General features: G+C 38.5%; 2 protein-coding genes across 2 annotated transcripts in view; one reads left to right on the top strand and one right to left on the bottom strand.

The window, feature by feature from the left end:
* The window catches only part of Clns1a (chloride nucleotide-sensitive channel 1A), a 54,308-nt gene extending 29,431 nt beyond the window's left edge, over positions 1 to 24,877 (top strand). The window contains exon 7 of the mRNA XM_026387288.2: positions 23,599 to 24,877. The gene's annotated coding sequence lies outside the window, so the exon portion shown is untranslated. The remainder of the gene's footprint in view (positions 1 to 23,598) is intronic.
* Aqp11 (aquaporin 11) lies at positions 1,937 to 17,329 on the bottom strand. The gene is made up of 3 exons (XM_026387286.2): positions 16,444 to 17,329; positions 6,761 to 6,877; positions 1,937 to 2,240 (listed from the first exon to the last, which is right to left on the bottom strand). The coding sequence occupies exons 1-3, from the start codon at positions 17,060 to 17,062 to the stop codon at positions 2,167 to 2,169; spliced, it is 810 nt and encodes a 269-aa protein (XP_026243071.1). The 5' UTR covers positions 17,063 to 17,329; the 3' UTR covers positions 1,937 to 2,166.
* Positions 24,878 to 25,186: the final 309 nt, after the last annotated feature.

The following is a 25,186-nucleotide window of genomic DNA, read 5'->3' as shown; positions in this document are numbered from 1 at the left end:
ATAAATTTTAAGCCTGAAGCTATATATAAGCTGAGCAGAGTAAAAGACAAGATTATTAAAGGGGAGGGAACCAACAAATGGGGTTTGCCCCCAAAGACATGGAAAGGATCCTGTCTGTGGTATTAATTACCAAGAAATAACTGGAGTAGTGTTATGGAAAAGATGACAGGAACTCAGACCTTTGGAACAAGGGGGACTTGAGGGAACTATATAATGCTTAACTGCGACAAGTACCCAGGTAGTTGATGACCTGTTTTTAAGGGAAGAAGTAGAGGAGAATGAATGGGAAGTAGCAATAAGGACAAGGAACACCTCTAGGCCCAATGGTGTGAGAGTGTGGGAAAGTGGCCACCATTTGAGAAGATTGCAGAAGAAGCAGGGTTATCAGAAGTCACAAATTCAATCTGATGTGAAGTTCAGAGGGCTATTTTCACAATTAGTACTCATTTTTCTTAAACTATAGTCTTCATGTAAGCAACATGAATAAAAAGAACTATTTCTGTAAGAAAAATAGCCATGAAACAGTGACATGGCTTCATGTTTGGAAGACAAGGGGCTGTTAAAGGGAAGAACCATTATTTAGTAGTGTTGCCCTGGCAGAATTCAGGCCTAATATTGTAAGATCATCTGAATTTTGCAAAACAAGCTGGAACTATGGATTTTTATGTGAAAAAGACTTAAATACTTTGCAGGCCCAGTAAAACAAATCAGTGACACCTTTACCTATGCAGTCACATTTTGGTGACCTCTGCTTTTTAAAGTATTACTATGGGATATATTTTTCTAAGTTAAAGAGACAAACTAGGGGCTGGGGATGTGGCTCAAGCGGTAGCGCACTCGCCTGGCATGCGTGCGGCCCGGGTTCGATCCTCAGCACCACATACAAACAAAGATGTTGTGTCCGCCAAGAACTAAAAAATAAATATTAAAAAAAAAAAAAAAAAAAAAAGAGAGAGAGAGACAAACTAATCTTCAAACCAGCTGCCTGTTAGGTAGACTCAGCAACAAGCTGCCACCATTCAGTCTACAACTATAGGCTAAGCTCCAACAGCACTTAAATTACCTGGCAATTTATCATGTGCTTGTTAATTGATTATTTCTCAGATCATATCTCACCACATTTTTTTAAACTTTGAATTCTAACTGAATTGCCTTTGAAGAGAAACACTAATCTTTTATGATCTGAATGTTTAATGAAAATTCAATCTCAGACAATAAGACTTCCAATACAGAAAAGTTGAAGGTTCTTTAAACCTCAAAAATACTAATTGATTCCTGCATTTAATATTATTATAAGGAAATTAATGATTCTTCAAAATGCTCAATTTTCCTTGTGTCACAAGGATGGCAGATGTCAGAGCATTGTTTTTGGATTGAAGTAAAAGTGTAAAGACAGTATTTGGCTCTATGTGACCTTGGACAGAGTGGTAAACTATAAACCCATCTAGTTTTAGTTTCCTTATCTGTACAATAAAGATTAAAAATACATGTACCTATTTCACCTGGTAGGTGTAAGGTATATTCCAAGGTGGACAGCTTTAATCTCATCTTCCTGTGAGTTTTTAATTCTATAATACAACTTGCCTGAAGTTAGTGAGATCATCTACTTAGAGAACATATTTTAGATATTAGAATATGTTTAAAATTTAGGAAACCCCTTGAGAATTAATGGATATATAATCTTCCAAAAGCAATTTTCCTATTGGAAGATGATACCATTGATGGTATCACTGTGTGAGGTAGTCACTGGAAAGTATCTTCTCTCCAGTCCTGTAAGCTAGACTGTTTATACTTTGGTTAAGAACCCTGTTCATTCCAGCAACAACTGATACAATTTCTTTCATCCTACTATCACCTTCTCTCCACTTCTCAACTTTGTACTCATTTGATCTTCTTCTAAGTTAATAATTATCACTTGAGATTTATGTGAGGTTTAATGAATGAGTCTTTTCTAGCAGCATTTAATACATCACTCAAAAGAACAAGTCTTAACTGAGAAATACAGGATACCTCGTTTTCACAGTAATTTTTTTTTTTAAGTCCCAGTGATGAAAACTTAAGACAGCTTCCTCAAAGGAAGTTAAAACATTGATGAATCCAGTGTAGCCAGTGTTTAGCACATCCAGCTTGACTGTCTTTTAACTTAGTCTGTGTCTTTTGGAATAGTTATTCCTTTTTTGTATTGTTGTTATGCAGCCATGGAAGGAAAAAGCTGAACATTAAAATCATCAACAATATACCTGAAAGACAAAATAAGGTAAAATAAAAACAAAACAATCTTAAAGGAAAGTCAGTCCCTAATTGAGTATACATTTAAACTAATATTCTCACATTTTTCTTCAACCACAAATACTTAAAAACAGTATGTACTTGATAAAACCAGTAGGATCTAAATAGTGAATTCAAAGGACAAACAAAACCCAAACATTAATATTAGTTCTGGTTCCCTTACTGACTTGCTGGAAAAGTCTGGACTTGGGTCCTCAGCTGCACCTCTAAAATGGCAACAGTCCTTCATGCCCCAGGGTTGTACCCAGGGAATAAAGCAACTGAAAGTATGCCAGGTTCTCACCTGGAATGCTCAAATAAGAACAGTATATCATATTTACTTTCTCGCTTCTCTCTTTTTTTTTTTCCCTCATCAGTCTTATATACTAATAGCTTTTAGAGATTTATCAAGTAAAATACTTAAGCAAAATTTCAGTCAATGCCTAATTTTTAAATATAATTTTTTTTAAGTTTGCTTATTTGTTTTTGCGGTGCTGGGAATCAAACTTAGGATACTGTGCATGCTAGACAAGCACTTTACCACTGAGCTACCCCCTAGTCCTAAAAGTCTTTTGAGGTTACACTAGATAAATCTAGCACATAGCCTTTGCTTCAATGTGAAACAGGGAGGAGAGGGATCCAATTGAGTATACAAAATTTAAATTGCTATCTTAAAAGGGAATTCTTCAGTTTTTAAAAATCCTACTATATTTAGACTTTAAACTGTAGATAGCTTATAATTAGATTAAAAATTAGTTTTGTCACAGGCAAATTTGAAATTATCTTATTCTTGTTTGGCAATAAAAAAAAACCTTAAGACTTGGCTAGTATTTCGATATCTTAACATATTTTTAAAAGATGAGTCTGCAACCAAAGTCTTCAAATGAAAAGGAATCAGATATGATCCTTATGTTAATTGATACACATTTTGTCAATTCTTTATAGAGTCAAAGCTAGAAAATAAGACATGACATTTAAAATGTTTTCCAAAAATGGAACTGCAGTTTCATAGAAGCACACAGAACTGGCCAATTTTTATTGTATGAAATGTAAAAACTAGAAAATAGTCCTGTATACATTCTTTTATTTATATATATATATATATATATATATATATATATTTTTTTTTTTTTTTTTTTAGTTGCTGAGAGATCTTTATTTTATTTATTCATACACAGTGCTGAGAATCGAACCCAATGCCTCATACATGCCAGGCAAGTGCACTACCGCTGAACCACAGCCTCAGCCCCTTGTATACATTCTTATAGTCACGTTTCTAATATTTTTCATTTGGGAAGATGATGGAGGCCATTAGAGAAATTATAGTATCTCTGCTGTGATGAGAATCAAGAAAGACATTAAGAACTGTGGATCCCAAGAATAATTTGCTCCCTGTGAGTCAAGAAGGGGGTGGGGCTGTAGTTCAGTGGTAGAGCACTTGCCTAGCACATGTGAGGCACTGGGTTTGCTCCTTAGCACCACATAAAAAATAAAATAAAGGTACTGTGTCCATCTACAAATAAAAATATTTTTTTAAAAAAAGGAAAAGAGGGGCTGGGGATGTGGCTCAAGCGGTAGTGTGCTCGCCTGGCATGCGTGCGGCCCGGGTTCGATCCTCAGCACCACATACCAACAAAGATGTTGTGTCCGCCGAGAACTAAAAAATAAATATTTAAAAAAAAAAAAAAGAAAAAAGAAAAAAAAAATAAAAAAAGGAAAAGAAATTGGGCATGGTGGCACTTGCCTGTAATCCTAGTAACTTGAGGCTGAAGCAAGAGGATCACAGGTTTGAGGCCAGCCTCAGCGACTTAGTGAGACCCTATCTCAAAGTAAAATATAAAAAAGGTTGGGATGTGGCTCAGTGGTAAGAGTGCCTCCAGGTTCAATCACTAATAACAAATTTTTTTTAAAAAGGGGTTGAGGAGCTGGGATTGTAGCTCAGTGGTAGAGCACTTGCCTAGCACATGTGAGGCACTGGGTTTGGTCCCCAGCACCACATAAAAACTAAATAAACAAAATAAAGGTATTGTGTCCATTTACAACTAAAAATATTTTTTAAAAAAGGAAAGAAGAAGATAGACACCTTATTTTTCATCTGGATCCATTTATTTCCAGTGAGTATACAACTTTAATATATGACAAAATTCAATGGCAAGCTTGAATTTAGTATTCTAAAATATTTTAGAATTTTTCTAAATGTGTATATTTATTTACATATGTATTCTACCCACATTCATTGAAGGATATCTTGTTTCTCATTCATAAATCTCAGTATAGAAACATGAGTTTCTAAACTAAAAACTCCAACAGAAATTTTATGTTGGGTCTAAGAGAAAAGCTAGGGGTCTTTTTTAGGACAGCTTAGGAAGAATCTTTATTTTCAACAGTCTAAATAGGGCCATACATAATTACAGAAAATTTGATTCTGATGCCACTTAGAAGAGATTCCATGTAAACATTTATATATTTTTTAATTTGGTGTTTCAATAGTTTTGAAGTAAGTGTGTCTTTAAAATGTTTTGATAAGAGCCACAAAAAAATGTGTTATCTTCCTATTTGGACTATATAAACTTGAGAATGTAGTCCCTTTCTTCACTCTCCCACTCTGGTCTGCAAAAGGTGGCGAATTACTTTTCCTTTCTTTTCTATCATGAGAGTTTTTCCTATTATATGCTCTTCTAGGAAGAAGTCATTAAGTGCTTTGAGTTGGGGCTGGTGTTGTGGCTCAGAAGTAGAGTGCTTGCCTTGCACGTGTGAGATACTGGGTTCGATCTTCAGCACCACATAAAAACAAAAATAAAGATGTTGTGTCCATCTATAACGAAAATGATTTTTAAAAAGTGCTTTGAGTTGGAAAGGCTGTTTTAAGGGAAAAAAATCAAGGTCCTTTTGCAGAGAACATTATTACTTCAGATTTTTTTCTTTTAAAATTCTTCTGGAAAGACCTTTTAAATGTTATTTCAAGTAGTATATGAAATAATAATTTTGCATCATGGGCCTACAGTAAAAGTAGTTGGAGCACACTAACAAATATGTTAAATTGACATATTAAAGAATATATGTTGGTTTCAAATAAAACATTGGGGGAATTTTTTCATATAAAAACTATCACCAGCCAGGCATGGTGGCACATACCTGTAATCCTATTGGTTCGGTAAGGTAAGCTAAGGCAGGAGGATCACAAGTTCAAAGCCAGCCTCAGCAATTTAGTGAGACCTTAAGCAATTTAGCAATACCCTCTCAAAAGCAAAAATAAAAAGGGCTATGGATGTGGCTCGGTGGTTAAGTGCCCCAGGGTTTAATCCCTGGTACCAGAAAAACAACAAAAACAAAAAACTCTCCTGCCTAATTAGTAACCTCTTTTAACTTTTTTTTTTTTTTTTTTTTTTTTTGGTGGGGGGCAGGGAGTGCTAGGGCTTGAACCCTGGGGCATTCTACCACTGGGATACAATCCCAGCCTGGAAAACACCCCTTCTTTATTTTTTATTTTGAGACAGGGCTTGCTAAATTGCCCAGGTTGTCATCAAACTTGCAATCCTCCTACCTCCACCTCCTCCATAACTGGAATTATAGGCATATGCCCCTGCCTGTAAGAAGTTATTGGAAAACACTACAAACACAATTTATAAAATGAGGGGGGAAACAAAACTATCACTAGCCTTTTTAAATGCAGATTTTTCTCTGATATTTAAGTTTGTACCTATAGATATTACTAAGCATGGTAGATAGCAAATGTGAAATAAAGGAATGGGAAGTGAACAAGAGGAATAAAAACATGAGGCTATTCAAACATATGTGTGGAGCCAATGTTCCCTTCTACATGTGCCTTTTTTTTTTTAGAAATAAAACAGAATATCAGCAATAAGAAACAGAAAATGCTAACTGAACAAAAAGTGAATTAATGGAGGGCTGGACATCCTCTTATTCATTATAAGAAATGCATATTATGAGTAGAGTAATTGTATGGTTTTTTTGTGTTCTTTGATTCCTCTTTATAGAAGACTTTTATATATCTGAACCCCAAAGAAATAACAAGAATGGAACTTGTGGGTTTTTTTTTATACCAGTGTTTAAAACCAGAGGTGCTTGACCACTGAGCTATACCTCCATATCCCCAGCCCTTTTTATTTTTTTTATTTTGAAACATGGTCTCTCTAAGTTGCTTCAGGCCTTGCTAAATTGCTGAGGCTGGTCTCAAAATTTCAGTCTTCCAGCCTCAGCCTCCCGAGCCACTGGGACTACAGGTATGTACCACTGCACCTAGCTGAATTTGTGAATAATTTTAAAACCATACTTACTATAGTTATTCATTGTTTCATGAGATGCCCTTCTGCAAAATGAGTTAAATGACATTTATCTCAAACATTTTAACTTCCTTTTTCCTTTTCCTTTTTGTGCCTATTCTGACTTTGGAAATTGACATGTAACAGCAGCATTTCATATCGTATTTTAAAATATCCTAATCTTTCAGACATATTAAAGATATGCTTACCTACAGAAGGAGCCAGCCAATACACTATAAAAAATTGAGGGAAAGCTTCATCAAAACACATGAAATGAAGTGAAAGTGCCAATGCTGGATTAAATACAGCTCCTGTTATACTTCCTCCTGTAATACATTTTAAGCAAAGTGATTCCAAACAATGTATCTTACATTTTCTTGTATCTAGAAAGAAATAGGTTATTAAATGTAACTATTTTACTTTAGATATTTAAGTAGTCTTACTCTATGATTCTCCTTTGCAGAATCAAGTGGCATATTATAAAGTGTAATAGATTATGGATTATAATATGCCAAGTAAAAAAAAAAAAAAAAAGACAAAGGACATCAAGAGTTTAAACCTGGTGCTCTGCCTTTACTATAAAATGAACACTGAAAGTTAATGTGCTCTATTATTATAAGTTCCTATAGTTTTTATGAGATAGGAGATTTGGCCATTCTTCCCATTTATCAGTTTGAATGAGTGAAAAATAATAAAGTGAAAATACAATTAAAAATGGATATACTATCCTAGGGTCCTCTTGGGCATAAGCATACCTTTTGTATTGAAAACAAAAAGTAAAAATAGACCAAAATATCATCTCTTCCATTTTTTTCTTGTCAGAAGAGTCCTTAAGAAGTTACCGTGAATGGTACATCTCAATAAAATGGTTATACAAATGTAAGAGCATCCCTAAGACTGGCACTGCTGGTAGTTCTTTTTTTTTTTTTTTTTTTTTTTTTAAAGAGAGAGTGAGAGGAGAGAGAGAGAGAGAGAGAGAATTTTTGATATTTTATTTTTAAGTTCTCGGCGGACACAACATCTTTGTTGGTATGTGGTGCTGAGGATGGAACCCGGGTCGCACGCATGCCAGGCGAGTGCGCTACCGCTTGAGCCACATCCCCAGCCCCTGCTGGTAGTTCTTACAGATGAAGGCTTAGATGCACACATCTGCCTCTTCACTCAGCCACAGAGATCCTGAGACTTTTACATGTTTTATACTGACATATACTACTAGAGCCTGTCTTCATAGCATTCAGAAAAGTAAAATTATTTAAGTTAAGTGACCCTTTCAATCAATGATTTGGGATTTTTGCAATTCTATTTTTGGGAGTACTCTCCATGTTCATAGTGTTTTTTTCTTTTTTGCAATAAAACTTTGACAATGGATGTTGAAAAAATAAGGTGATCTTTTCATAAGATTTCACTAATGAGATATCACTATTGATAGTCTGAGAACAAAGAAGCTAGGCTGAGATCAAACTACTAAACACTAGATGAAGCTCACTAGATGGCTAAGAGTTTTTGTTAGCATACTAGCCTCATGATTCGGGGTGGTTTTTTGGGGTTTTTTTGTTTGTTGGTTGGTTGGTTGGTTTTTAACCTCAGCAATGATGATACTGACATCACCTCATGGGCCTTCAGAATTATTCTTGAACAGTCACATCCTGGAATGTTAAACCTGCAACTGCCAAGGCTTAGCTGATCATTTCAGTTCAATTCTACACTACCACCACCCTCAAAAAAAAAAAAAAAAAAAAAAATCCTGTGTACCAGATACCATGGATAGAAAAAACTCACCATCTTTATAATATAATATGAGTTAACATCAATGATTAGTGACTTCCTAAAGCATAAATAGACTAAGTGAGCCAATGCCCTCATAACTAGTTTACTTCAGAGCTGTAGGTCATGGTATACTGAAGACTTTTTCTTAGGGCTAAGATAAACATGATAATCACACCACCCTAAAAACTTGAACTGTTTCACTTCCTTATCTTCTACCTTACCAGTTCTGTTCAGTGTGACTTGGTAGAAGCTGCTCCTCCCCCTAAGGGGTATTCTATTTCCCCCTCTCTTGAATAGGGACTGGCTTTGCAACTTGGGTTGACAGAATGCAGCAGAATTCTGAATGTGGCAGGGATGGTGCTGTGTGAATTCCAGGTAAGCCCATCGGCCTCTATTTTTTTGCTCTCAGAACAATACCCTGACGTAGAAGTAAACTGGTCTGGGCCACATGGATGGGAACCAAGGCAACCCAGATGACAGCACCAACTGCCACACGTGAGGGTCCCTAGGCTTTTCCAGCTCCACCACTGTCCATATGGTGAATGTAGCTGCATGAGTGATGCCATGGGATTTGGCCAACTAATCCAGAGAACTGTGAAAAGTAATAAATTGTTACTTTAAGTTATGGGATTGTTTGTTACATAGCAATAGTTTAAACATACAGAAATCCATATCAGGTATGGATTCTGTGTCAACAAAAGCCCCAAATGTGGCATGGGCTTTGCTGTTTTACTGGATAATTCTTTTGTTGTGAGGGTCTGTCCTGTGTACTGTAAGATGTTTAGTGGCATCCCCAGACCCTACCCAGTAGATGCTAGTAGCACTCTCTTCTCCCCACACTGTATCAACCCAAATGTCCTCTGGGGACAAAATCCTCCCCAGTTGAAAACCTGGAGAAACACTGGTACTTGGTACAAGAAGATATATTCAAGGTTGATTATTTATAATAGCAAAGAACTGGGAACTGGAGAAAACCTAAATATCTATTCACAGAAAAATTGCTAAATAAGCTTATTATTACTTTAGGATATCATAAAGCATTTTGAAATAATGAGAGAAATCTCCCTACTGACATAGATCTCCATTGAACAAACCACCAAAAAAAGTAGACTGAAGAAAGGTATGATACTTTTTATGATAATATGAACACATACATAATAATATATAATGTTTCATAGATTATATCTATAATAAATGCACTTAAAAAGCTTTAGAAGGACATAATACACACAACACAAAGAAGGATTGATTAACTGATGGAAAGAGACGGTAGAAAAGGAGGGACAGACATGGAGGATGGCAGTCAAAAGCACTTCAGTGTTTTATTAGTTTTTTATAAAAAACCAGCAGACACAGAACTATCAGAAAGTGGCTTTAGCAAATAGGTTACTATTCATTGACATTTGAAGGGGAGATGATATAGTTATCACCAAGAGATCCAGCAGAATTTTAGAGGTCACTATAAGCTTATGAAATCACCATATCCAAAGGTGAGGTCTCAAATCTGGCAATTGTAGGCACTAATGTTTCTCAATGTTCCTGAGGGGAATCAAATTCTCTGTAACAGAAGGATACTAGTTAAAAATCACATAAAACTCATGTATAAGCCAGAAGGTCACTTATATTGGAAGCCATGGACATAAATTTACTAATTTATAATGGAAGCTAGCCCTTTCCAGTAACCAAAATATTTGTCTTCCTTCTCCAGGGCACTCATTTCCTGGTAAATGCCCCCTGGAAGGCCAAATCTATCACCAGAAGTTATTTGATCAGCTTGTAATTAGAGCAAAGACCATGATAAAACATCATCCAGAACTGAAAATACCTTTTTAATGACAAGACTGCTTTCCCTGGATGTGGTCTCTGCCTCCTGTTATATTGGGCAAATGCTCTAGACACTCCAGTTTTTACTGCTGGCTCACAGATATGCTAATTTACTACTTAAACTTGGTAGCTCTTTTAAGACTAGTTATTATAGACATGGGAGAATGATACTGAACTGTTTCAGAGATTGTGGGGAGCACCTGGGGATTTGTATACCAAAAAATTGACTTATTTGCAAATAAGTTAACTTTCAATATAAAAGTTTTAAAGACTACACTTTCCTGAACTTATACCAACAAAAATATTGATTATGCAACAATGATGAACTTAGACTGGAAGCCTGTGACAAATTAGTAGTAAATGCCATGTATTGTGCTAAGAATATAAATAATATTCCTTTTTTATTTATTTATTTATTTTTGGTACCAGGGATTGCTTACCCACTGAGCCACATCCCCAGCCCTTTTTTTAATATTTTATTTAGAGACAGGTCTCATTGATTTGCATAGGGCCTCATTAAGTTGCTGAGGCTGACTGAGCTAGCAATCTTCCTGCCTCAGCCTGGGATTATAAGCATGGGCCACCGAGCCCAGACTCATACTCTTGACATATTATTCTTCATTTTAAAGATGAACAAACTGAGACTAAATTAAGTATCTGGCATAAGAACACAGACCAACTCTAAACCTGTACGCTTGACCACTATATTATACTGGGGTCATAAGTTAGTTTTATTTGGAAACTATTTCATATAGTTATTATATTAGAGGGAAAGTACGTAAGGACTTAGTTCCCTTCTCATTTAAAAGACTTAGAAGGATACCAAAAATCCTGCATGGAGTAATGGAGTGAAGTAAAAATACTACAATTTCTTAAAACAATTTATTAGACTTTTATTGGAAGCCATGGACATAAAATATGGAATGCCCAAATATGTATTTTATCTATGTAGTCTTTTTTATTGAACAAACTATTTGCTAGTTCACTCATTTACTCTAAAGATTATTTCAACTGTTCACTTTGTACCAGATTATACTATCCTAAGTCCTAGTTCTACATTATGAAAAATAAAACAAATGTTGTTTCTGTACTCAAACCTTACTTTCTGGTAGATGAGGATAGGTACTATGTCAGAAAACAGTGTAAATAATTTTAAATTCTATAAACAAAAAACAGGTGCAGTGGGGCTAGGGATGTGGCTCCAGTGGTAGCGTGCTTGCCTGGCATGCGTGCGGCCCGGGTTTGATCCTCAGCACCACATACAAACAAAGATGTTGTGTCCGCTGAAAACTAAAAAATAAATATTAAAAAAAAAACAGGTGCAGTAATAAAGACAACTTACATGTGTAAAATAACATTTTTTCAATATCTAATTATGTACAGAAATAAATGCATTTTTTCTCACCCTGTTTATTGAACTAAAAATATAAATTAAGGAAGAATTTCTTGAAATCTGAAATAATAATTTATAATTTTAAGAGCCATGTGTGGCAGCACACACCTGTCTGAAGTCCCAGCTATCTGGGAGACTGAAGTAAGAGGATCACTTGAGCCCAGGAGCTTAAGATCAACCTGGACAGCATAATAGCAAGACCCCATTTAAAAAAAAAAAAAAAAAAAGCTTATATTTTTTAATATGTTCTCACCAGGCTTTTTCTTTTTTTTTATATATATTTTATTTTATTAGGGAAGCCAGTAACTACATAAGTGGTAATGACAACAGTGGCCCTCACCTGCACATAAAAATTCTGACTGCTGGGCTGGCTGAGTGGTAGAGCATTTGCTTAGTATATGCAAAGCCAGAGGTTGAATCCTCAGCACTACAAAAAATAAATTCAGAATGCTAAATCAATAAATACACAATCCTAGAAACCTATGGCTAGGCTGCTCGGCAGTTCTGTTCTGAATCTTAAAATATATCATCAGTCATTTTGACATGACCTAAATTCATGAATCCTGAGTGCCTTCAAGGTCCAAGTAGAAATCTCCCAGCATGCAATTTTGTCAAACCTGTACTTGTGGTATTTTACAAGTTTGTGTTTTTTTTTTTTTTTAAGAGAGAGAGAGAGAATCTTTTTTTAATATTTATTTTTTAGTTTTCGGCGGACACAACATCCTTGTTTGTATGTGGTGCTGATGATCGAACCTGGGCCGCACGCATGCCAGGCAAGCGTGCTACCGCTTGAGCCACATCCCCAACCCCATTTTACAAGTTTAAAAAAGATACAATCCCAGTGGCTCAGGAAGTTGAGGCAGGAGGATTGCAAGTTCAAAGTCAGTCTCAGCAAAAGGAAGGTACTACCAACTCAGTAAGACGCTGTCTCTAAAGTACAAAATAGGGCTGGGGATGTGGCTCAATAGTTGAGTGTCCCTGAGTTCAATCCCTAGAAACTGCCCCCCCAAAAAAAATAGTTAAATCAAAGTAACTTATAATGATGTGTGATCTAGCCAACTTTTCTCCTGCCTTTGTTTTCCTTTTCCTTTTTAAGTTCTTGTTCTTCCTACAAAAGCCTTGCTTTTGCCTGGCCCTACAGACACTCAACTAGTCCCAAGACAGTCCATTCTATTTGGAACAAAGTGGTAACATAGTAAAGTAAGTTTCTGTGGGATCATAAAATTTAAAAAAACCTGCTTAATCCAGTGTTTGCCAGACTTATTTGATAAAAATCCTTTTGTAATTAAAAATTTTTTAATTGTGGTAAAAGATACATAAAATATGCCACTCAAGTGTTTTTTACATTCAACAATGTTGTTCTACTGTCAGTATTATCTTTTTTCCAGAAGTTTTCCATCCAGAAAAAGTTTTCTATCACTCTGAAGTCTGTACCCATTAATAATAAGTTTCCATTTCTTCTTTTTCCTCAGTCCTGGTAACCTATATTCTACTTTCTGATTCTATGAATTTGCCTATTTTGGATTATTTCATGTAGTGAAGTAATAAAATATTTGTCCTTTTTGAGGGGTCTGGACTTTTAAAATTTCTTTATTTTTACTTTTTGGTACTGGGGATTGAACCCAGGGGCACTTAATTACTGAGACACATCCCCAACTCTTTTTATTTTTTATTTTGGGACAGGGTCTCACTGATTTGTTTAGTGCCTCCTAAATTGCCCCATCATGTCCAACTAGAATTTTTAAAAAATGAATTAGTGGGACTTGAACACAGAGACACCCTACCAGTTCCCCCACCTTACCTCATGTTTTTTTCATTTTTGAGACTGTGTCTCACTAGATTGCTTCCAACTTTTGATCCTCCTGCCTCAGCCTCCTGAGTTCTTGGGATTACGTTGTGCAATGTGTCTGGCTTAACAAAATATTTTCAAAGTTCATATTGTATCTGTCAGAACTTTATTCCTTTTTAGAGCCAACTGTATTCAACTGTATGTTTTTAGAACTCATGAGGAGCACTCTGTAGGAATGCTGATAATAAAATTAGGTAGGTACTTTAGTGTCAGTTTGAGGCATGGTTTGTGTGTATGCTTGCTGTGTAAATTGAGATGATCATTTAACTTCTGAGCCCCACTCACTTTGCTTAAAATGGAAATAATGTATTCATCAATGGCTTTTGGTAAGGATTAACTATGATTACTCATATAAATTTCCTAGCAAGATGCTTTAGCCTATACTAAGCACCCAATGAATACTCTTATCTGTCCTATATTGGTAGAAAAGAAAATGAAAGGAAGATTATCATAGATTGTGATTTTTCTATTTGGTTTTACCCCTGCACTCTCCAGCACTAAGACTGTAGCCACTAATTACAGTACATTACACTTGAAATGTGCCTACTGCCAGTAAGGAACTCAAATCTTTATTTTTCCTTCATTTAAATAGCCACAGGAGGCTAGTGGCTTCTGAATTGGACTACACAGGCCTAGATTCTTAGGACAGTGGTTTTCAACCTTGGCTTTGAAAGGAATCACCTGGGGAACTTTAAAATATATCACTGCTTCCAGGCATAGTGGCATATGCCTATAATCCCAGCTGTTTGGGAAGCTGAGGCAGAGGATTGCAGGTTCAAAGCCAGCCTCAGCAACTAGCAAGAACCTAATGAGAACCTGTCTCAAAATAAGAAATAAAAAACTGCTGGGGATGTGACTCAGTGATAGAACATCCCTGGGTTCAATCCCTGGTACCAAAAAAGTTAAATTAAATTATACCACTGCCTAGGCGCCTTCCCAGAGCAATTACATTTTAATCTCTGAACCCAGAATGGGTATATTTTAAAAGCTCCCCAGGTCATTCCAATGCAGGAAGAATGTTGAAAACCACTGTTTTAGCAACCCTTTTACTCTCTCCCCCTCTTCCATTAATTAGTTCCCACATTTCAATAAAAAGGAACAGTGTTTTAGATCCCTTAAATTGATCTTGTACATACTCCTTCCACTAGTTTTCCTTATATTAATCTATAACTTCAAATATTATCAAAATCTCTATAACATAAATATATGCAGAATTATTTATGATCACAACTATATTAAAAGTATAAAATAGAATACCAACTTGAGGATAATCAACAGAGAGAGGAGGGACATAGTTGGAGAAAGATCCAATTGTCAATGTTTTATTTTAAAAATATTTTACTGTAAAAGATTAAACTGTGGGCTGGATATGTGGCTCAAGCGGTAGCGCGCTGGCCTGGCATGCGTGCGGCCCAGGTTCGATCCTCAGCACCACATACCAACAAAGATGTTGTGTCTGCCGAGAACTAAAAAATAAATATTGAAAATTCTCTCTCTCTCTTTCTCTCTCTCCTCTCTCACTCTCTCTTAAAAAAAAAAAAAAAAAAAAAAAAGATTAAACTGTGGTGTAACTACTTTTTGGGGGGGGGCGGGGTCACTGTTTTTTGTTTTCCCTGGTACCGAGCCTCACTGAACTACATCTCTAGACCTTTTCAAATTATTTTACTTTGAGACTAGAAAATAGGGTTTTGCCAAATTGCTCAAGCAGGCCTTGAACTTGTTGTGATCCTCCTGTCTGAGCTTCCTGAGTAACTGGAATCAGAGCATATGCTGCCACACTCAGCAGAATTTTTTTTTTAACCATAGACAGTTCAGTTCATACATAGTGGATATTTCTGATTTAGCTAAAATCTAAAACTTGAATAAATGAGCAACTATTCATGAACCCTCCAGTTATACATATGCTCTTCCCTCTCTCCTGGAACATTTGTTTTCATCTGTGTATACTAAAAAATGGAACTATGCCTAAAGAAGGGAATATGGATTGGGAAGTCTTTCATTTTTACCCTATAAGGTCAAACACATTTAGGAGCCCTTATTTTGAGGTTTGTTTCTAATTCTAAGTTTCACTTTAATGGGCAGAAGAAAGATGACTATTATAAATTTCCTTTGTTATATTCATGCCTCCAAAACATTTTGTAATTCAGATATGGTCCCAGTAAAGGTATTCTGTGGGAATCATTTGGGAATGGGGGCATAGAGGATTGTGTGCAGGGCCTCATGAGTGCTAGCTAAATGCTTTGGTAGCACATGCAAGGCACTGAGTTCCATCCTCCGCACCACATTAAATAAATGAATTTTTTTTAAGCATCCTTAGTTTCAATCAAGTTTTAATTTTAAGACACAACTTTCTTGATAGACCAATTAAAAGTTCATTTATAACTCAAGACGAATTATTAAAGAAATAAGAAATGAGTGGAGCTGGGGTTGTGGCTTGGTGGCAGAGAGCTTGCCTAACGTGTGAGGCACTGGGTTTGATTCTCAACACGACATATTAATAAATAAAATAAAGGTCCATGACAACTAAAAAAAAAATTAAAAAAAAAAAGAAAAGAGTAAGTAATTTGTCAAAAAAAAAAAAAAAGACTAGAAAATGGAACTACAGAATTTCTACTCCCCAATCTTAACTACTAACCAATCATGTGCCTTGTGCTTTATAAAGGAAGGAACTTTTTAGACCCGGGATCATTTTTCAATGAGTGTCAGAAACCATCTAAACTACTTTACAATATCAAAGAGGTAACTGATAAGTTGTCTTTCCTCTCTAACGCTAAAACAATCCCTTTCTAAGATATTTGAACCCATGGCAGTATCTAACAGGATCCCAAATTTCAGCACAAGAGGTGGCCCCTTTCTCTGTGTGTTTGAAAACACTAAATAAAAGACCTCAGCCTTGTTGGTTAAGAATGGGTTGCAAAATGGTTAGAATAAAAGGGCTGAGGGATACCAATATTTACATCACAGCGGTGTGGGGTTTCGGATGTATCTTGGTAAAGAACTTAAGAGCCTCAGATCATAGAAGTCCAGATGTGCCAAGTGTTTTATGGGAAATGACAAACCTGCGTAGGCCAAAAAGGTGATGAGTGCAGCCAGCAGGTGGATACGAAGCTTGGTTCGGACCTCCTGGAACTGCAGTAGAGCGCTGTGGAAGATAAAGGAGCAGATGGCCTCTGTGATGATCGCTTGGGGTAAATCGGAATCGATGGGATTCTTGCAAGCCAAGTTCCTCTCGCTGAAGTGATACTTGGTCAGACCCAGGTTCCACAGGGCGCTTACACAGTACCTGCTGCACAGAGCGCTAACTAGCTGAGAGGACAGCCTCACTGCACCCATCTCGGGGGACATTCCCCCCAGCATCATCTGCATCATCACGCCGCACGGATTGCCGGAAGTGCCCACCAGAGTCAGGCCATGCACCAACGAAAAGAAGTAGATTAGCGTCAGCGTCCAGGTGGGGTGCGCGGAGTCCTGCGCGCTAAGCAGTTGTAGCTCGTGGGTGCAGCAGCAGAGCTGGAAGGTGGCCAGAAACTCCAAAGCGAAGGCGTGGGCCAGGGGCCTGTGCAGCTGCTGCCGAGCAATCACGCGGCCCAGACCCACGAACAGCACGATCGACAACATAAGCCCCAGAGAGGTGCAGGTGTCCCGGACCTGGGGCCAGATCCCCGGCTGCGCCGACATGACTCCCTTACTGTATGACTAGCGGGCTTGCTCCAGAACGACAGGAGACTGCCCAGGGCCTGAGTCTTAAGTCCACAGCCCCGCCCCTCCTCACGCCCCTGGGGAGGGCCGGCTCTAGGCTAGCGGGAGGTCCCGGGGCGTCACCCTGGAGGGATCCTCCCCCCCTCCCCGGCTCGGAGTTAAGGTGTTGGAACCGGAGCCGGGGAGGAGAGGAGGTGAGGGGCGGCGAGGGAGCTGTGCTTGAGTGTCGGCTGAGGGGCCAACGGTCAGCCGAGCCCAACACGCACAGCTCCTCGGCCTCCCTCTGCTACTGGAAGCGAGCGCTGGTGGGGCGGGGCGCCGAGGGCCGCCGCGCGCCCAGGGCCATTGCGCACGCGCGCAGTGGCTGGCGCGCGCGAGACCCAGACCTCCAGATCCCTGACCCTGCCAGGCAGAGATAGGAGGGCGCCCTTGGCGCTGCGACACGTGCTCTGGAATGTGAACTTGAGAGTTTTTTGGGTACTCTGAGAAGACTAATACATCTACCTGGAAGGCCCCTTAAAGGTCATCTCAGCAACCCCCTCGTTTTTACTAATGGGGCGACCGAGATTAAGAAGGGAGGCGCAGCGCCCGGAACCGGCGTATAGGGGGTGTGCTTTAATAATGGACTTGAGAACCGAGGAGGAGCGTGCAGCAGGCGCTTCACCTGCCTAACAAAATTTTTTTTAATTTTGTAATTGTGATAAAGTGAATGTATGCCATTTGTTTTAACCATTTTTAAGTGTATAATCCAGTGACATGAATTACATTCACAGTTATCCAACCATCACCACTCTTTCCACAGTTTGAGTCATGGATCTTAGAAATGATGTTCCCTGAATTTATAATATTTGTATAATCTGTTTATAATCTTTGCCATGAATTATTTAAATATAATAACATAAAACAGTCAATTTTTACATTTTAAAATTTTGTTTGTTGTTCTAATTAGTTATACATGACAGTAGAATGTATTTTGACATGTTGTACACAAATAGAGCACAATTTCTCATTCCTCTGGCTGTACAGGTGCAGAGTCGCTCCAGTAGTGTAATCATACAGGTATATAGGATAATAATATCCGTCCCATTATACCGTCCTTCCCATCCCCACAGTCCCACCCCTACCCTCTGCTCCAGTCTACACAAACCAAAGTTCCTGCATTCTTCCTCCACCCTGCTCCGCCCCAACTGTGGTTCACGATTCAGAGAAAACATTCTGCTTTTGTTTTTGGGGGATTGCCTTATTTCAATTTTTACTTGTTCTTATTAGTTAATACATGCTAGTAGAATGTATTTTGACGTATTATACATATAAGGAGTATAAGTTCTCATTGTTCTGGTTGTACATGATGTAGAATTACATTGGTGGTGTAATCATATATGCACATAGGATGGTATGTCCAATTCATTCTACTTTCTTATTCCCATTCCCCCTCCCTTCCCTTCATCCCCCTTTGAAACAGCCATTTCTTACAGTCATTGCATCCTATGAAGGAAACCCAAGCAAAACTCCGGAGAAGTCCACTCATAGAATAGTGGTTTGTTTTAAACAGGGTGAAAACTCTTTAGCACAGAGCCTAGCACAAAGGAAATAGTAAAGTAGATGCTTAAAGGTGAAACAGAAGTTTTCAGAAGCTGGAGTCCGAGTCTTGGCTTTTGCCATCACACCATAGTCCCAACAACTCACTCATTTGGGGTGCAGAGTGGGAGAGAATACTAGGGTTCCTCAGACCTTGCACCTAGCAAAGTTTTGTGCTAATGGAATGGTGTCATGGCTCAGAGTGGAGTTTCCAAATACCTTGGCACTGTTCAGCTACAATTCTGTTCCAGCTGGCTCTTTTGACCGCAAGTCCACATTTCATGGAATTGGAGGGGAGGGAAAAAGGAAGGAGAGTGAGAAGAACTTCTGGAAGGTTTTTCTCGGTTTTATTCCCAATTTCAACTTGTCCTTTTATAACCTAATGAAAATACTTTTTTGGGGGCAGGGGGGGATCTTATGGTACTGGAGATTAAGTGCAGGAGGATACTACCACTGAGTTACATCCCCACCCTTTCCCCTTAAATTTTATTTTGAGACAGGGTCTTGCTAAGTTGCTAAGTCTGGCTCTACTTTGCTATCCTCCTGCTTCAGCCTCCCAAGTCACTGGGATTACAGGCGCGTACCACCAAGCCTCCTGGAAATTCCCCTTTTAATGTGAAGATTTCTGTGGTATCAATAAAAATTTTTATAAACTCTGAATTTTTAAATAACTCAATTCTTTCACAAATCACAAAGAAAAAGTCCTTTCCTCTTTCCTGTGTTGATGCTTAATAAGGAAAAAATTTCAGATAAATAAAAACTATGTTTTAGTTGCTGCTATTTAAAGAGATTACTTTAAAACCAAACCTGTGGTATAATTTCTTCATTGATTCTCTTTACTAGAAGTCACTTGAGAATTATTTAATGTAAATGCATTTTGTTTATTGCTTTGCTGATAATTCACCTTTACTAGCAAAATCTGTGTAGAAAACTGGTCTTTGGACTTTGGTAAGAAATTTTAATATCATTGTAATATACATTGTCATTGAAAGGACTTTGGACATTGTTCAAGTAAAGAACAAGAGCAATATAAATTCAACTAATTACTTATGATTTAATTTAATATTTCACATCAAATACATCTTTTTCTATTTTCAGAGGCAAGAAATGACTAATTAAAATGACTCCACATGAGGGCTGGGGTTGTGGCTCAGTGGTAGAGTGTTTGCCTAGCATGTGTGAGGCACTGGGTTCGATTCTCAGCACCATATATAAGTAAATAAAATAAAGATCCATCAACAACTAAAAAATATTAAAAGAAAATAACTCCAGATGAGCTAAGATCTGTGTTAACTTTAGTGAAACGGCAATGAAGACAGTCTTTGCTCTTGAATAGCATAAAAGAAGGAATAGAAGAGAAAACAAAATTAAAATATAGTGTAAAGGGGCTGGAGTTGGCTCAGTGGTAGAGCATTTGCCTGGCATAACATAAGGACTTGTCGCTGTTTACCAGTGACAAGTCCTTATGTTATGATCGAATTCGGGACCCCCAAAAGACCACCAGAGACCAAGATCTATGTAAGCAGCAAAGAGATGTTTATTGCGAGCTAGCTCAGTCCTCTGCACCCACACAGCAACTGGTGACGCTGAGAGACCCCAAGCCCAGGGTTTGCAGCAGTTTTACATTCTTTGAGGAAGGCAAGGACCCCACATACATCATAGCATCTCTTAGCAAATCATCACACACCGCGGGAAAATCATAAAACAACTCTAAAACATGATTAGCACATTCACTGGCAGGAACAAGGTGGTTAGGAGTGATTGGTTAGTATAAGAAGGGGATTCGTTTGAACTGATTGGTTTAAACCATGAGGGGAGTACATGCTGAACTACATGGTTTCCCAACATGTTATCAACCACCATAAACTACTGGGAGAGTCATTTAACATCCCAGGTATTTTCCCTGACCCATGCTGATTGATGGCTGCTAGGGGGTTGCTATGGGTCCCCACCTAGCCTGATTTTGAGTCAGGGACACCTGGCACAGCAGATCTCTCCTGTTATTTGTAGATAAACAACTCAGCAGGGTGGGTATGTATGTGCCTAGGAGTGCTCTGTGGTTCTTTCCAAGGACAAGGGTCACGCCCCCTTCAGGCTTTGCTCTGAGGTAGAGGCTGGTTTTTCACTTACTTCCCCAATGTTGAAGTAAAACACCAGAGAAGCACACCAAGGCAAGTTTAGAGTGGAAAGTAGAAGCTTTATTAAGGACAGCAGAAAAGACTTCTCCCGGGAGGAAGGGGACCCAAGAGGTGGAATTCATGGAAGAGGGAGGTCTTTCCCGCATTCCTGTCCTTTGTTCTATTATCTTGCAATGATAGAATGTAGATGGGAAGGCCCAAAGGGTGGGAGACCCATGGGCCTGAGGAGTAATCTGGGCAGGAAGGACTTTTGGATTAGTATCTCCAGGTTTGCTGGGAGCTACTTCATTAACATTTCCTTGGGATGGGCTCTGGGCCTTGGGGACATTTTCAATTCCCCTTTCCCTGGACTCCATTCTCAATATGGCCTTCATTTTCGATTTTACTGATATTAGACCTGATTTACCTAACTACACTAACTACCTATCTTTAAATCTGGCTTCACATGTGTGAGGCCCTGGGTTTGATCCTCACCACTGCATATAAATAAATAAATAAATTGGAAAAAAAAAGATCCATTACAACTAAAAAATATTATAAAATAAAATATAGTGTAAAGGGCTCGGATGTAGCTCAGTGGTAGTGTTATCTATAGAAACACTACCATATACCATATACCACTATACTTATCTATGGATAAGTATATAGCTATAAATAAGACTGTCACAATAAAACTATCAAAATTAGGAAATTAACATTGTTACTGAAAGGATAAAAAAAATGAAGTTAAAATGTAAAGGACCAGGTATTGTAAAGTTTCTAAGCTGCAAAGCCTGAGTTAAAATGTAAAGGACCAGGTATTGTTAAGTTTCTATGCTACACTCAAAGCCTGAAATTCCTGTAGCTGTTAGGACAATTCCTGGGACTGCCCATTAAAAAATCCCCCCTGACCACTTAGTTGTTTAACAACTTGGACCCAGTGCAGCTCAGCACATAGGCACCTCAGGGCCTAAACCAATCAGTTTGAATGTACCCCTCTCCTTAGGACTGACCTATCACTCCCGCCAGACCTGTTCCCGCCAATGAATGTGCTAATCATGTTTGAGAGTTGTTGTTTGATTTTCCCTGCCTCATGATGATTTGCTCTGATGTATGCAAAGCCCCCGCCCTCCCCAAAAAGTGTACTTAAGCACTGCTCAACCCCTGCTCAGGGCTCTTGGCCGCTCTCCCTTCTTGAGTGAGCCTGGAGCCCCAGCGCGCTGGATCCTCAATAAACCCCCTTTTGCTGTTGCATGAGTCAGTCTCTTGGTGGTCTCTTCCTCTGTCGTTTGCCGGACCCTTACATTACCATCTACCTCTTAACCCCATTCAAGTTTTGCCATTTGTCCTAATATTGTTCTTTATAACAAAAAGATTCAGTTCAAAATCATGCATGCATTTAGTTGTCATGACTTATTGGTTTCCTTCAATCTGAAATTTCCTTAGTCCTTTCTTAACTTTCATGGCCTGGAGGATTATTTTCGAGAACTACCTTGACTGTGGGTTTGTCTGATGTTTCCTAGATATGAGTTTCAGGATATAAACTTTAGCAGGAATATCACAGAAGTCAGTTGACACTTGATTTCAGATGTTTCATTATCAATGAAAATTACTGATCTCCTGATAAAGATGGTATCTGTCAGATTCCTTTAAAGGTTCTCTTTTCCCTTTTTTCCTTTAAAGGTTGTCTTTTTCTCTTTTGTGTTATATAAGTAGTAGGAAGATTTATCAGACTTTAGGTGAAGTGTCCACATGATCTGGTGTGGGGTAAGGCCAGAGTCTACTTTCATGTTTCCTTAATAGAAGGAAAGAAAAGCAATGTTGCTGAGTGAAAAGCACTTTGAAGTTGGAGACAGTCTAGATGGCCTTGGATTCCCTAGTTCTCCCCCATTTCTCACTTATAGTTCTTAAAAATAACTGTACAATTTACAGGGAGTACAACATCCTGAGATAAGGGGGATATTATGGTTTGGATTGAAGTGTTCCCCTAAGACATGTTGAAGGCTTGGTACTCAATGCTGCAGTGTTGGGATTTCATAAGTGATTGGATCGTGGGGATTCTAACCACATCAATGAGTTAATCCATTGAGGGATCCATAGCTGAATAGGCTATTGGGAAGTGCCGGGAACTGTAGGAAGTAGAACGTAATTGGAGGGAGTGGGAACTACATCTTGTCCCCAGCCCCTTCCTGTCTTAGTTTTCCAACTGCTATGAGGTGAGCAACTTTCCTCCTCCATATCCTTCTGCCATGATGTTTTGCCTTGCCTCAGGCCTAAATCAATGGAGCCAGCTGACCATGAACTAAAACCTTTTGAAAACATGAGCCAAAACAAGTCTTTCCTCCCTTAAGTTGTTTTTCTTAGGCAGTTTGTCATAGCAGTGAAAAGCTGACTAACACAGATGAGATGGCTGAACAGCCTGGGCTTTGTTCAGCCTCCCCTAGAAATAACATGCCCTCCAGTGGGTTAGCCCAATGTGTTGGATGGCTTCCAGGAGTTAAAACCAGAGTAGACTGCTTTCCAGGGTCCCAAAAACCGCAGCGCCAAGTGGGCACTTGAAATTAGAGCCATCTCCCCTGGACAACGTTCTCGAGCTTGAAAATACTGGCTTACAGTGAATCCTAGACTTCTCTTGCCTTGCCACCTACCTGTAATTGAGCTGATTCACGTAATGTGTGCATAGGGATATTCTTTCTCACCAGAATCAGACAAGTTGGCACCAGTGTACACTGAAACCGCTTTACAAAACGCCTTTAGGGAACTAGACCTCTGCTCTGCCACCTGTGGGTGACTCCTGTTTTATGCTTCCATTTCCTCCAGCAGGCGCCTCCTCTGGAATTAGAATATTAAACCAGGACAAGAAAGAAAGGAAGGAGAGCCTGCAATTTATGGTAAAGATGAACCTGAATTGGAAAGTGAATGCCTGGAAATGGGTATGGAAAAGACTGAGGCTGAACGTGGAGATGGTCCTGATGTGAAAGGGAAGTCTACCAAACCTACAGAGTACTGAAATCCCGAAAGTAGATGATGGGCAGCCATAAGTTAAGTCAAACTTAAGCCATACATACTGTCATATTGAAAATACGACTTAAATTCTCTCAATAAAACTTTACAGTTTTCCCAGGGGAGGGGGAAACATGGGTGCTGCAACATGGGTGAACCTTGAGAACAATATGTAAGTGAAATAAGCCAGTCACCAAAAGAAATACTGTGTGCTCTCGCTTATATGGGGTTCTAGGTTGGTGAAGTTCATACAGATAGAAAGTAGAATGGCGGTTGTCAAGAGGAGGTGGGGAGGAGGAATGGGCAGTTAATGTTTAATGGGTTGAGAGTTTCAGTTTTGCAGGAGTTCTGTGGACAGATGGCATGATGGTTACACAACAGTGTGAGTACACTTAATACCCCTGGATCATACACTTGGAAATGATTAAGGTGGTATATTTTGTTATGTGTATTTTATTGCAAATTTTAAAAAAGGATGAACTACCAAACTAAGCAAAGATCTGGATGAATTTTAAGTGTATATTGGTAAGTGAAAGAAGCAAGTCTGATTATAAAATTCTGTTCATATGACATCATGGAAAGGCAAAACTGTGGAGCTGAGAAGTGAAGTAGTATGGGTTTAGTGGGAGAGGAGGATTGAATAGGTGAAGCAGCACAGCACATATTTTAGGGTAGTATAACTATTTTGTGTGATACTGTAATGGTAATATGACATCACGCATTTGTCAAAATCCACAGAACCTTAATGTATTCAATTTTGTGTGTGTGTAGTTCTGGGAATCAAATGCAGGGCCTCTACCACTGTGCTACATCCCCAGCCTTAATGCATGCAAATTAAAAAATTATTTAGGAGGTCAGAAGATTCCAAGATGGGATAAAGAATGGGACAAAATAACTATATTATGAAACAACCTCACTGAAGCAGATGGGAGAAAATTTGCTAACCTAAGTAACTTTGGAAATGGTTAGAGTCTATAAAACTGTGTCTACTGTGGTATAAATTAACCATTCTGAAATCACTGTATGTATATAGGGAACAGAGCAATTAAGAAAACTAGTGGTTGGGCTGGGGATGTGGCTCAAGCGGTAGCGCGATCGCCTGGCATGCATGCGGCCGGGGTTCGATCCTCAGCTCAGCACCACATACCAACAAAGATGTTGTGTCTGCTGATAACTGAAAAATAAATATTAAAATTCTCTCTCTCTCTCTCTCTCTCTCTCTCTCTCTCTCTCTCTCTCTTAAAAAAAAAAAAAACAACAAAAACTAGTGGTTGATAATGGAAGCCAAGTTTCTTACTATGGCAGTAAGAAAGGAAAGAGGCTAGAATGAATCATGGTAATGGGTTAGAGTTGGAGATATCAGAATGAATGCATGTTTCACTTAACATAGTTACAGATGGTCACA

This window comes from Urocitellus parryii, chromosome 4 (assembly GCF_045843805.1).
Source record: "Urocitellus parryii isolate mUroPar1 chromosome 4, mUroPar1.hap1, whole genome shotgun sequence".
NCBI classification, from domain to species: domain Eukaryota; kingdom Metazoa; phylum Chordata; class Mammalia; order Rodentia; family Sciuridae; genus Urocitellus; species Urocitellus parryii.
This window is presented reverse-complemented; position numbering and strand designations above follow the sequence as displayed.

What these genes read in the sequence shown, in the direction of transcription:
- Aqp11 (XM_026387286.2), bottom strand. Translation starts at nt 17,062, where the DNA reads ATGTCGGCGCAGCCGGGGATCTGGCCCCAGGTCCGGGACACCTGCACC. An exon ending in CACCTTTTTGGCCTACGCAG is followed by an intron (nt 6,878 to 16,443) that starts GTTTGTCATTTC and finishes AATGTATTACAG; the next exon opens with GAGGAAGTATAACAGGAGCT. An exon ending in TTGGCTGGCTCCTTCTGTAG is followed by an intron (nt 2,241 to 6,760) that starts GTAAGCATATCT and finishes TTTGTCTTTCAG; the next exon opens with GTATATTGTTGATGATTTTA.